This window comes from Trachurus trachurus, assembly GCF_905171665.1.
Source record: "Trachurus trachurus genome assembly, chromosome: 12".
In the NCBI taxonomy this organism is placed as follows: domain Eukaryota; kingdom Metazoa; phylum Chordata; class Actinopteri; order Carangiformes; family Carangidae; genus Trachurus; species Trachurus trachurus.
The window spans coordinates 26,723,150-26,735,550 of record NC_139908.1 but is presented as its reverse complement, the minus strand read 5'-3'; the positions used below and the strand labels follow the sequence as shown (position 1 = coordinate 26,735,550).

General features: G+C 43.4%; 1 protein-coding gene across 4 annotated transcripts in view; it reads right to left on the bottom strand.

Annotated features, from left to right (window-relative positions):
• Positions 1-12,401, bottom strand: part of mbd2 (methyl-CpG binding domain protein 2) — a 45,507-nt gene that overhangs the window by 25,266 nt on the left and 7,840 nt on the right. For 3 of the 4 annotated variants that reach the window (XM_083983809.1, XM_083983810.1, XM_083983808.1), the window contains exons 3-5: positions 6,853-6,993; positions 2,566-2,656; positions 2,312-2,489 (exon numbers count right to left, since the gene is read on the bottom strand). In XM_083983809.1, the coding sequence (XP_083839935.1) occupies positions 2,312-2,489; positions 2,566-2,656; positions 6,853-6,993 (410 nt within the window). The remainder of the gene's footprint in view (positions 1-2,311; positions 2,490-2,565; positions 2,657-6,852; positions 6,994-12,401) is intronic. The other variant, XM_083983811.1, reaches the window with a different exon arrangement.

Genomic DNA, 12,401 nt, shown 5'->3' with positions numbered 1-12,401 from the left:
CAGGTGCAGTCAGGCACCTGAATGCTTGTTTATCCTGTTACATGCAGCGTCTGTTGTCTGTCTGACGTCTGCCAGATTTCACGTGAATGCAACATCAAGAATACGTTCAGATATGCAACCGCACCGCTAGATGGGGGGAATTCCTACATATTATACCTTTAATGGGCATTTGTAGCTCATACAACCCCATTTCAAAAATAGCTAAACAATCCCTTTAAAGCTGAAGAGTAGCTGGAGGTAAATGTGAGCTGTAGCCTGTGTGCTAACATTCTATAAGAGCAGGTGAGTCTGTTTACCAGGTGAGCTGGATGTTTGTGCAAGTCATGATCATTTTTAGAGATGGATTCTCTTTCGGCTGCTTCCCAGAGATGTTTTGAATCATGTTAGGCATAAATTTCTCAGCATGGCTGTGCTCTGTGGGCTACTTTTCTTCTTCCTCCTCCTCCACGCTTCATTACTCCTCATCTCTCATTGTCTGTCTCCTCTCTCATCACCCTCTCATCCTCCTCTCTCCCTACAGCTGATTACTCCCACTACTGAGCAGGCATCAGTCATCTGCTCTGCTCCGGTCTGTGCTGAGCTGTGAGGCAGAGGCCGGATTCACTCAGTTCGGCTTTTAGCAGAGGGCGGAGTGAGATATCACGGCTTTTCACATGTCTGATATGCACAAGTTGAGTCACTTTTCATATTCAGGATCACTACATCAAGGCAATTATTTGTTGCTAGCTCATATATCTGCATATATTTCAGAATGTTGTGCATCCCTACAAACAAACATGCATGTCCAAAAAAACGTACCCAGTGTATGGGGTAAGTTGAGCCACCCATCCCTCCCATCCATCTCCCACCTCCCCCTTTACTCCATACTCCACCTGTCCAGGTTGCAGGTGAACACAAACTGCTGGGACCTCCTCACTGAGCCACTAACTCAGTGAGGTTTGAGGAGTTTTGTGATTACGTCGCATCTTGGGAAGAATCCCTCATATTTCTCTTTGAAAGTAAAGCTTGACTCACCATAAAAACATACTAACTGTAGTTAGTAGTAGTAGTAGTCAGAAACATCCAGAGTCTTGATTTAAAGAGGTACTAAGCAGGATTTTTCCCGTGGTTATGCTACATTTGATTAAAAAGTTCCAGATTAATTGTGATTGTTAAATAAATGACTAGTAACTTGTTACAAATGAGAATGGAGGCTCTCTTCCTTCCACCTGGTGTCTCAACCTTGCAACATCAGTGTAGTACCTGGCCGCCGCCTCGGTGTCCCAGCTCTCGTCTCTGCACACCACGACACAAACACGCTCCATAACCCGTAATCTTTTGTTTATGACAGTTAAAGTCCCCCTCCCGCGACCCTTTTTGGTTATTTTAGAACATTCTCTGTGGTCTTTAAATTGTGATTATGAAGTTTTTAGCCAAAATCACAAAACCTGTGCCATTTCACAGGGCTCTCCTTCTGCACAGCACCAGCAGCTCATTAGCAATGCACCTCTGGAGGGTGGGCGGAGACTGCGCTGCCCCGCCCAGCTACTGCCCAGCAACCCCCCCGCACCCCCTCACAGCAATTCGAAGGCAGAAAAACTCAGAAATGCAATTTTGCACTTCCTTTTCTGCTGATATGTCCTCTAACACAAGAAAAATGCCACAGGAACATGTGAAAAGCACGAAAAACACGATTTTCATGGGAGGGGGTCTTTAAGACTACACAAACATACATGTCGTAACATCCTATGTTATATAACATGGATAGATTTTCGGCGGCTTTGTTGTAAACAAATGCACATGGCCAGGTGGAGGGTTAGCAAAACAGAGGAAAAGCGATTGGACTTGCATATAGTTCCTCTTTAATCATTAGGACATACAGACAAAATACACTTATTATTAAGTGTATGGGGCAGGTGGCTCAACTTATCCCACATCTATCGTATTGACTTTATAAGTCCCCACAGCTAAAATGGTTCACTTTCATGCTGAGTTTACTACCTCATGTTGTAACTCATAGATACCACAACTGATGTTTAAAACAAATTTATAATGATCTCTTTTGGTCTAAACACAATTCTCATGGAACTTATGATTGACGAAATTCACATTTGAGAGTGAAAAATGTGTTTTTGGACATAAATACCTAACCACTTTCCCCATGTGGTTCTTACCTTCACAGACTCCACAAAATTATGCCTTCCACCTAAATATTTGGTCACATGCTCATTTTTTCTTATGGTTTCCTAGCAACAAGGGGTGGCCACAACTTGCCCCTATGCTCCAGCCTCTCCTACATTCACCCAAAGAAGCATTTAGCGTGCGCTCTGACCTGATGTGTTCGTCGGTGACAGTGAAGGCCTTGCAGAGCGGCTGGGAGGTGTTGAGCCAGATGGCTGGGTTCTTCTCAGCAGCCACAGACATCTGTCCAGTGATGGGAGCAGAGCTCATGTGCAGGGCGCTGGCGATGGCCGACAGGAGAGTGTCGTCGCCAGAGTCCGGGCCGACACCTGTGACGTGAGAGGTCGGAGGTGAGAGGTGGGGACTGGTGCGTCGTGCGCATCCGGGTCCGAGCTGGGGACTTACTCTGCAGCCCTTTGGGCAGGTCCATGGTCCTCAGGACTTCCTCTGTGACGTCCGACGACCGGAGACCTTTCAACCGCTTCTCCCAGAACAGCTGCAAACACACACACACAGACAGAGAGACAGAGATGATCTGGTCAGTGTTCATGATATCAAACTGAAGAGATTCTTCTGGACATAGTAAAAGGAGACATATGCCCCTTTTCTAAATTAAAATAGTTCCCAGATGTCTTAAAGCTTGAGTTGGTAACTCAAAGGAATTTAAGTCGAAAGCAACTGGACTTGGTTATTTATACAAATAACCAAGGCCAGTCCAGTTGCTTTCGATTTAAATTCCTTTGAGATACTACGACCTGGACAAATGAGAATATGCACAGGCTGAGTTGGTGACAATTATTCAGTCACATTTTCTGGAACTGTCACTATATTCTGATAGTAGGACATGAAATGGCTAATTTAGGACAAAATCCAACTCCTCTGGCCCCACCCTGCAGCCTGTGAGACTAATTTGCAAAAATCCACCGCTCCCGGTGCTGTTCCACCAGTCAGATAGAGGAGGCTGGAGAGTCACCTCTCACCCCTCTTCCGGTACAGGTACAGTATACACAGGGGTGGTATAACGTCGCCATGGGACCTCAACTCGGAAAAAGTCTCCATGTAAGTGAACGAGAGTCAAAGTTTTATTTCGTGATCCGATTGAATTGTGCCATGAGAAAAAAATATGTCCTCTACCTGTTTAAAACATTATATTTCATGCCAAGAAATCAGCAGTTTGTTGTAAAACTATTATAAAATAAAATTCCGAAGAATAACCAGAAAGACTACAGGTGGGGTAGGTGACGTCACACACCAAATGCCGCCCTTTCCTGTGTCAGTTGGTAACAGATTTTTTGTGGGACACCAGATCTGTAGTCCGTAGAGCGGTCTTCACACAAAATACATTCTTCCGTTGCCGTTTTACAATAAACTGCTGATTTCTCGGCATGAAACTCAATGTTTTAAACAGATAGAGGTCATATTTTTTCCTCATGGCACAATTCAATCGGATCACGAAATAAAACTTGAGTGACTACCGTTCACTTACATGGAGACTTTTTCCGAGTTGAGGTCCCATGGCGACATTACTTCCTGCTTCTGCTTAGACTCTCTATTATGCAAATTCAAAAACTAATGACATCATTGGATGACAACTGAGGAAAAACCACATGGATTTCAACCTCCGGAGCCTGAAAATTACAGGTTTTTAGGTAAATTCCCGCATTTTGGGAGCCGCAAGGCAAGTTAAACAAATGTGATATATCCATAATATGTCCCATTTAAAGCATCTGCAAATGATTTTCATTTCGTGTTGATTTTGGCGACCCCTGTGGACAAAAGCGGTAGTGTTTTGCTGGAAGGAAGACTGCATTTCTCATGAGCTCTAGCGCGTAATGTCGTAAAGACGCTTATCTGGCTCGCACGTACCGTCTCCAGTCTGAGTGCCGTAAATCGTAAACTGACCCGACCACTGCCTCCCGCAGGTAAAGAGTTACACTATTAAGAAATAGCTTATCTTCCCACCGATGGCCTCATTTGCTGTTGCATTTGCTATTTGCTGTTGACTTTTGCATATCCAGTTAAAAGTTCTTTGTAGTTCCTTCAAGTAAATTAAGTAAATCATAAATGAAAAAGACTCTGAGTCTTCAGTGCTGGTAAAACACTCCCATGGCCGATGTAAGAGGATCTCTAAATGGGTTTACCAGCACTGAAGCTCCATAGTGTCACACAGAAAGGCTAAATGGAGAAGGCAAATTGATTAGCTAATAGGAAAAGGGAAACAAACTGGAAAAAGAAAATAGAAGTTGAGGAGGATTGTCCAGGTATGCAATTCCAATTAAAATGTTTTTTGTTTTCAAATTTGAATAAGAAATGTGTTTATAAATTGTTTATTAAATTACTGATTTATGATTCATGCTGTTCTAATCAATTTTAAAGCTAATGGATGAATTGTTCATTTATAAATTCTTTTTTTTAATTTATATTTTTAATGCCTGTTAAAATATGAAATGATGGAAATGCTTGAATACTTTTCCTTTGACGTCCCTGGTCCTTTATGAGTAATATGCTTAGGATCTCCTTTACAAGCCTCAGTCTGTATGGGAGCAGCCTGTCACACTAACTTACAGTCCACTGTCTGTCTTAGTCCATTACACAGAGGGCTGAGCCGAGAGGAGTCAGAGTGTGGCAGCTCTGTAGCCAGTATGAGACCCACATACACACACACACACACACACACACACACACACACACACACACACACACACACACACACACACACACACACACACACACACACACACACACACACACACACACACACACACACACACACACACACACACACACACAGCTGGTTGGCAGCGTGGATGCAAATATACAATTTCTCTTTCTGTCATTTACATTCACTTCACGGGAAAATCAGACAGGCAATCAAAATTTTCCCCAAACCGGACCGTACAGGACACAATGAAAAGGAATTCAACCTGTTTAGAAATATCTAATTAAATATTCATTGATATCTGTGATGATGTGTTCAAATTGGAAATACATTAGTGTGATTAAAAACCCCAACTCAATGATCCACTTCCGAACTTTTTAAAGTTCTCAGTGTGAATTTCTGACCATGATGTCACAGTCTCAAACACTGTGATGATCCCCGCGCTTCAGTCCAACAGAGGTCATACACTCTCTCTGACCCATATTATGGTATGTGCTGCTCTCAGTGAACTGGGCTGTTCATCACTTGATGCAAAACCGATGTGGACACGGTCAGGCATCGTATCATGTCCTAACACACTGTCTCGTCTTGAGAGTTTCATCCATAACTCTTGTTTTACTGTTAAAGGGACATTGTGTAACTTCTCCTGTTATCTATTCACGAAGATTGATTATTTGGTTCAAAAGTATGTTTTTCATTAATCAGTAATCACCCCCCATCAACAAACTGAAGTGTTCCGGTAAGCTCTGAATTAGCCTTGTAGTCACAGAAGTCAACATATTGTCACGTGTATTGTTTTGCCTCGTGCTGACGGACCACTTGTAGAGGCTTGTTTATGCCGTTACGTGCAGCGGCTGTCGTCCGTCTGCCGTCTGCCCAATTTCAGGTGAATGCAGCATGAAAAATACCATTGAGTTGCTTGTGATATACAACCGCAACGCTAGATGGGAGTAATTCCTACACAATGTCCTTTTAAGCAGTCAGAGTTACTCTTTATACTGTGGTCAGGTATAACTTTAGAAATGCACCATATTCCATCAGTTGGGAAGTTTTGTATTCACTGTAATATCTTCATCTGACAGTCAAGCAGAAATGATGAAAGCTAAGTGAATGAATCAGATACTTCAGAGAGAAGTATCTGCTGGAAAATAATAACATAATGCACTACATAACTCGATGGAGACCTGAGGGGAACCTTCTGACAGCTTGTTAATGGTCAACATTATTATAGTTCAAACTATCCAGCAGTATCAAGTTGTTTAAATTAGGCCTGCTTGAACAGACTTTAAGTAAATTAAGGACACTGCACACAAACCTTTTGATTAAGTAATATGGATGCAGGGCTTTTGGTTTAAACTGAGTATTTTTGTAACTAATACATTAAATGAAGCACATTATGAGGGGACCACTCCTAGGGCCCCATAATTAATTAAAAAAAAAATTGGATAAAAGTGATCACAACAAAGCAGGACTGAGGAAGAGCAGATCAACTCTGCAACAGACGGAGACTTCATCAAAGCGTGATGAACTATGATGCAAAGAAAAACTATTGTTGCAAATAAATCATTAAATGTAATTAACAGAAAGAAACATTAATATTTCTTTTTTCCACACTCTCTAAAGAGCTGTGAACTGAGGTTTCAGACTGTTTTTCTTTACTTCAATCACTTACAGAGGAGTCACACAATGTGCAGATGGAAAACATGGAGCAATGCATTGTGGGGTTGTTAGCACAGAGGAACCATTAAATGGAATGGGAGTCTGAGGGCACATTATCCTGAAAATTAAATACAGTGCATCACAGTAAACGAGGCATGATGTCAGACACGCCCTCGCTGTGTGTGACACGCTTCTCCCATGATGCTTCAGCATCCTCTGGTGGTTGCAGTCGCCATGACAACCAGGTTTCCTTCCACCTGCTATCTCTTGTGTAACAGTCTGACCTTGTCCTTGCAGGCATTACCATGGCTACACCAGCGTGTGTGTGTATGTGCGTGTGTGAGTGCATGTGCGTGTGTGTGTCAGCCTCTCACCTGTCTGGGCTGTTCGGTTGCTCTCTGCAGATCTATTTTCACCTTATTGCCGGGATGACTCGTAACCTTGGTGACAGGCTGTTTGAAGATGGACGCCGTTTGTCTGATTGGCAGCGCTGTGTTCAGGTCTGGTTTTCCTCCCTGGAAAGGACAATAAGGAGAATAAGTGTTTCCTTTCTTTTTCAGTTCTTTCCTTCCTTCCTTCCTTCCCTTCTCCTCTTTTCTTCCCTCCTTCCTTCACATGTTTTTTTCCTCGATAATAAACATGTAACCTGTGTCTGTGCGTGTCTGTTGTGCTTAAAGGGTTAACTGTAAGCGGGGGTTTCACAGGCAACAACAGGAAGAAAACAAGTGTGTGTGTGTGTGTGTGTGTGTGTGTGTGTGTGTGTGTGTGTGTGTGTGTTCACACACTAAACTAATGATGTGTGAAGAACAGCACCACAGTGCAGAGTAGCAGTACAGTGTGTGAACAGTTAGTGGTCCCACTTGCCAATTTGAAACTCCCCTGGTTGTTTTTGAGTTTGTTGTTCTCTGATAAAAATCAGTCAGACCATCGAAATTACGTTTTGCCTCATTAGGACCAAGCTTTGGTCCCTGTGAGGACTACCGGTCCCTGTGAGGACTACCGGTCTCTGTGAGGACTACCGGTCTCTGTGAGGACTACCGGTCCCTGTGAGGACTACCGGTCTCTGTGAGGACTACCGGTCCCTGTGAGGACTACCGGTCTCTGTGAGGACTACCGGTCCCTGTGAGGACTACCGGTCCCTGTGAGGACTACCGGTCTCTGTGAGGACTACCGGTCTCTGTGAGGACTACCGGTCCCAGTGAGGACTACCGGTCCCAGTGAGGACTACCGGTCCCCGTGAGGACTACCGGTCCCAGTGAGGACTACCGGTCCCTGTGAGGACTACCGGTCCCCGTGAGGACTACCGGTCCCAGTGAGGACTACCGGTCCCAGTGAGGACTACCGGTCCCTGTGAGGACTACCGGTCCCCATGAGGACTACCGGTCTCTGTGAGGACTACCGGTCCCAACCAGAAGAGACCCTGTCAGTGTGACACTGCAGTTGAACCGCTCTCTCATCTGATAAGCAGTAATGATGGTGGCACAGGTTTCCTGACAGTTGCAGGCCACTGTGGTTGTGAAAACTCTGTTTTTTATTTGAAGTGCTGATCCATACGAAGATAAGTTTGAGGTTTTAAGAACCAGAAGCCATCTCAGTGTAGCTTCACAAAATCTGTTTGGCTCTGAGACAGATTTCGAGTAAAACTCTTGACGATAGGTCAAGGTGGGCCGGGCTGGAGGCATGAGCAAGTTACCAAAGTCCTGACGGATTTAAGACTCAGTTTCTGACTACAGACTGTGTGCATGTCTCTGTAGATTAGAGCCTTTAAAGTTACACAGTATTGATATACAAACTAGACCTACTTTATAACCACACTACACATACACATCTACCAATATAGATAACATATGATATGTGGTCATTTTAAAGCAGAAGTAAGCAATCCGGTGGTTTTGGCTAACTTCTTGTCAGCAGATGGAGTTAGCAGTCCCCGCCCTCGTCCCTACGTCACCACATTCACGCGCATCCCTTGGCTGCACACACAGAGAGGACCGCCCCTTTATGCCGTTCTCTCTCCTCATTGGATAAAGGTTGTAGGATACAAGGAAAGTTTTCTCCTCGGCTTACAGCAGAGCAGAGTGACTGACAGACCCGTGTTTCAGACCAAACACTCTATGTAAGTGATTGCTGTCGGAAGATAGCAATCACAGACCTGATAACCTCAGGTGTGGATATAAACTTTGAAAATTACAGACAATTTCAATAGTTGTATCTTCCGACAGCAATCACTTATATAGAGTGTTTGGTCTGAAACACGGGTCTGTCAGTCACTCTGCTCTGCTGTAAGCCGAGGAGAAAACTTTCCTTGTATCCTACAACCTTTATCCAATGAGGAGAGAGAACGGCATAAAGGGGCGGTCCTCTCTGTGTGTGCAGCCAAGGGATGCGCGTGAATGTGGTGACGTAGGGACGAGGGCGGGGACTGCTAACTCCATCTGCTGACAGGAAGTTAGCCAAAACCACCGGATCGCTTACTTCTGCTTTAACACAAACATTCCGCTTACTTCTGCTTTAAGGGGAACTCTCCAAGTCCATTCACTTTTCCTCTATGTTGCTAGTCCTCCTCCCGGCCATGTGCATTTGTTTACAACAAAACTGGTGAGAAATTAATCCATGGAGCAGTGGATAATGTTATTTAGCATATATACAATGTTACAATGTGTATATTTGTGTAGTCTTATCTGTCATAAACAAGACAAATTACGGGTTACGGGGCGCATTTGTGTCGCGGAGACGAGAGCTGGGAACCGGGTCGGAGGCTACATGGAAGGCAGAGAGCCTCCATTCTCCCTGTAACACTGGTGGGTGAGTTTTGTTTTCATCTCTTTTCAATAGAAACCAGGCAAACTAGCAGGTGTTTGATGCTTCGTATTAAGTGCTGGGACTCTGTTTGTACAGTTGATGAAGTTTGGTGCTGTTCTGAGCATTTTTACTGGCTTTTTTGATGGCGGTTTGCTGGTGGAGGAATAGACAGCAGTGTATTGTTATTGTGCGGTCTTTGCTGAAGTTGCTACAACTACAGAAGCTAGCGGTCGGCAAACTAGATCTCTTGAGGGGGGGTCTTACTCTGTGTCATGGCTTGTTAGACCATGAATTAAACTTACACCGGAACACCCCTTTAATGACCCCATGATCTCTCCTCTAACTCTGCTGTAGTGTGTGTGTGTGTGTGTGTGTGTGTGTGTGTGTGTGTGTGTGTGTGTGTGTGTGTGTGTGTGTGTGTGTGTGTGTGTGTGTGTGTGTGTGTTAAGAAACACTGAGACGTGTCTGTTGTGTGGGAGGGGTCCATGTTGCTGTTATCTCTGGCACAAAGGCTGCGCTCACAAACAAAACAACACACACACACACACACACACACAAATGCGGACGTGTGCAGAAGCATGCTGCAAGCACACACGTACTTGACCCAACACACACACACACACACACACACACAGAGACTGAAAATAGTGTGGTCTGTGTGGGTGGAGCCTATCATAGCTGTCCGTTAGCGTAGTTTAAACCATGACAGTGGAAAATCCTGGTTTGTGTCAGGCATGGTCCCAGTGGACAGCACAAACACAGCTGGTCAGTAGTGGAACTCTGAATCAGAGCTCAGGGTTCATTACGTCACTGTGTGTGTGTGTGTGTGTGTGTGTGTGTGTGTGTGTGTGTGTGTGTGTGTGTGTGTGTGTGTGTGTGTGTGTGTGTGTGTGTGTGTGTGTGTGTGTGTGTGTGTGTGTGTGTGTGTCAGCTGACACAGGTTGGATGATCATCCAAATTTAATTAGATGGATGCCTGAACATGTTAATGAGTCCGGTCTCCCTCACAGTGAGGTTTGTTGAGCCATGCAAGGTAAACGCAGCTGGAAAAGATAAATGCAATGCTGCTAATTGAAGGGCTGTGGTGGACTAGTGCTCAAAACAAACACTTTATATACTGTCATCATCTCAACCAATGATGTGACATCCAAGACCAGGCTGGGCCAAACACACACAGGCCAAGTCCATACTGCTGGAAGCCACATCAAAAATTGCAATTTTGCATTTAAATGTCAAAACACCCTAACAATAAACTCAATAAAGATTCTGTACCAGTCTCTAATAACTTATTGTATTTAAGTGTGGGGACACACTGTATGAAACAATCACAAAACCAATCCTCCTACTCCAAAAAAGACTAATACAAATCATAAACAAAGCAGACTATCCACAAGTTTCTGAACGTCATCTATGGACAAAACCGGCTTCCGGTTTTGTCGGATTGGTGGAATTCTACTTTACGTTTCCATGGTTTTCAGTCGTTGTCATAGTTGCGGTAAACGCATGGATCTATTAACGCTGGATTTTAACACGGATGTCAATTTGTGTGATATCCACTGTTAGAAGCTGCTGTGATGATCCATGCGTTTTACAGATTTTCATTGAAAAAAAAAAAAAAAATCCATGCATTTACCGCGACTACCGAAACCATGGAAACATAAGTAAAATTCCACCGGAAGAGCATAACCGGCAAAACAGGCTTACGTTTTTGACGTTTGGAAAAAGGTGGATAAGCAACCAACCAACCAATTATTGATAAAATACATATGAACTCAAATTCAAGGAACTGGTTGACTTCAATGCTGCACAGCATAAAAACAACATTATGCTGCCAGACTGTATTCAGAAAATGTAAAAAAAAAAAAAAAAAAAAAAAGCTGTCAACTTATGGAACAATCTGGAAAATGAATTTGAAAAAATGCAGCTCAATATCTACAAATAAATGAATAAATAAAAGTAGGTAAATTAGAACTACGAACTGTGGTGCCTTCTATGCTAGGGAGCCTTTTTGACCCTGTTTGTTGATAAAAATGAAACTGCGAGTGTAACATAGCCTGTTTTGTGATAGGGTTGGCGGAATAAGCTGCTTCAGCCTACACCTTTTCAGCCTGAATGTCTATTTCTTTCTTTCTTTCTTTCTTTCTTTCTTTCTTTCTTTCTTTCTTTCTTTCTTTCTTTACTTTGATTTGTTTATTTCTGTTTTGTAACCTTTTCTTGGATCTTAGTTGCTGTATGTTGAGTTGTAATTTCACATAGCACAATGAGATGCTATGTCAAACCAAAGGCAGAGATAAACTAAACTAAACTAAACTAAACATATACCCACAACACTTGCGGTTCCTGAGTGTTTAGACGCACACAGACAAGAGCGGGGACGAGCGAGCGAAGACACATGAGACACGACGGTGTGGGCTGAGAACCAAACCGAGACACGTACTTTATGAGTAAAAACATTGATTAGACCAGGAGCGTATATATACAAGAGACAGGGTGCAATTAAAAAGACAGGACTGAGAATAAAGTCAAAACAGATTCAAGACATGTACGTATAGGTCGGGACCACGACAACCACCGGACAAAGAACATCCACGTCACAGGGACGACTCTGAGTCAAAACACCCACAGGGTCAAACGTCCACAAATTAGAGGTTAGTCAGAACCCAACCACCCACAAGACCAAGAGACACACCAGAGTCAAAATGTCTACAGGGCGAAGACGAGTCTGAATCGAAACCCGGAAGTCCAACTGAATATGTACCTAAGGCTTGTCTCAGTTTTGTGTGTGTGTTCATGTTTTTTCCCCTGCACGTTTTCTTCAGAGGGTTTAGAACAAAGTGTTTAGACTTTCCAAGGCCCCGATCAGGATCAGAGGACTCACAAGACCAAAACAAGTCAGAGTAAACACCCACAACAACAGCAGAGGTGGACAAAGTACAACATCATCACTTGAGTAAAAGTACCGGTAATCCTCAAATCAAATCAAATCAACTTTATTTATATGGCACTTTTCATACAGTGTAACACAAAGTGCCTCACAGAGGATAAAAACAAAACAGAAACCTTGTCATATATTCCTCCAATAAAGTAGCTTAATCAAAAATATAACTTAAGTGAAGCTACTA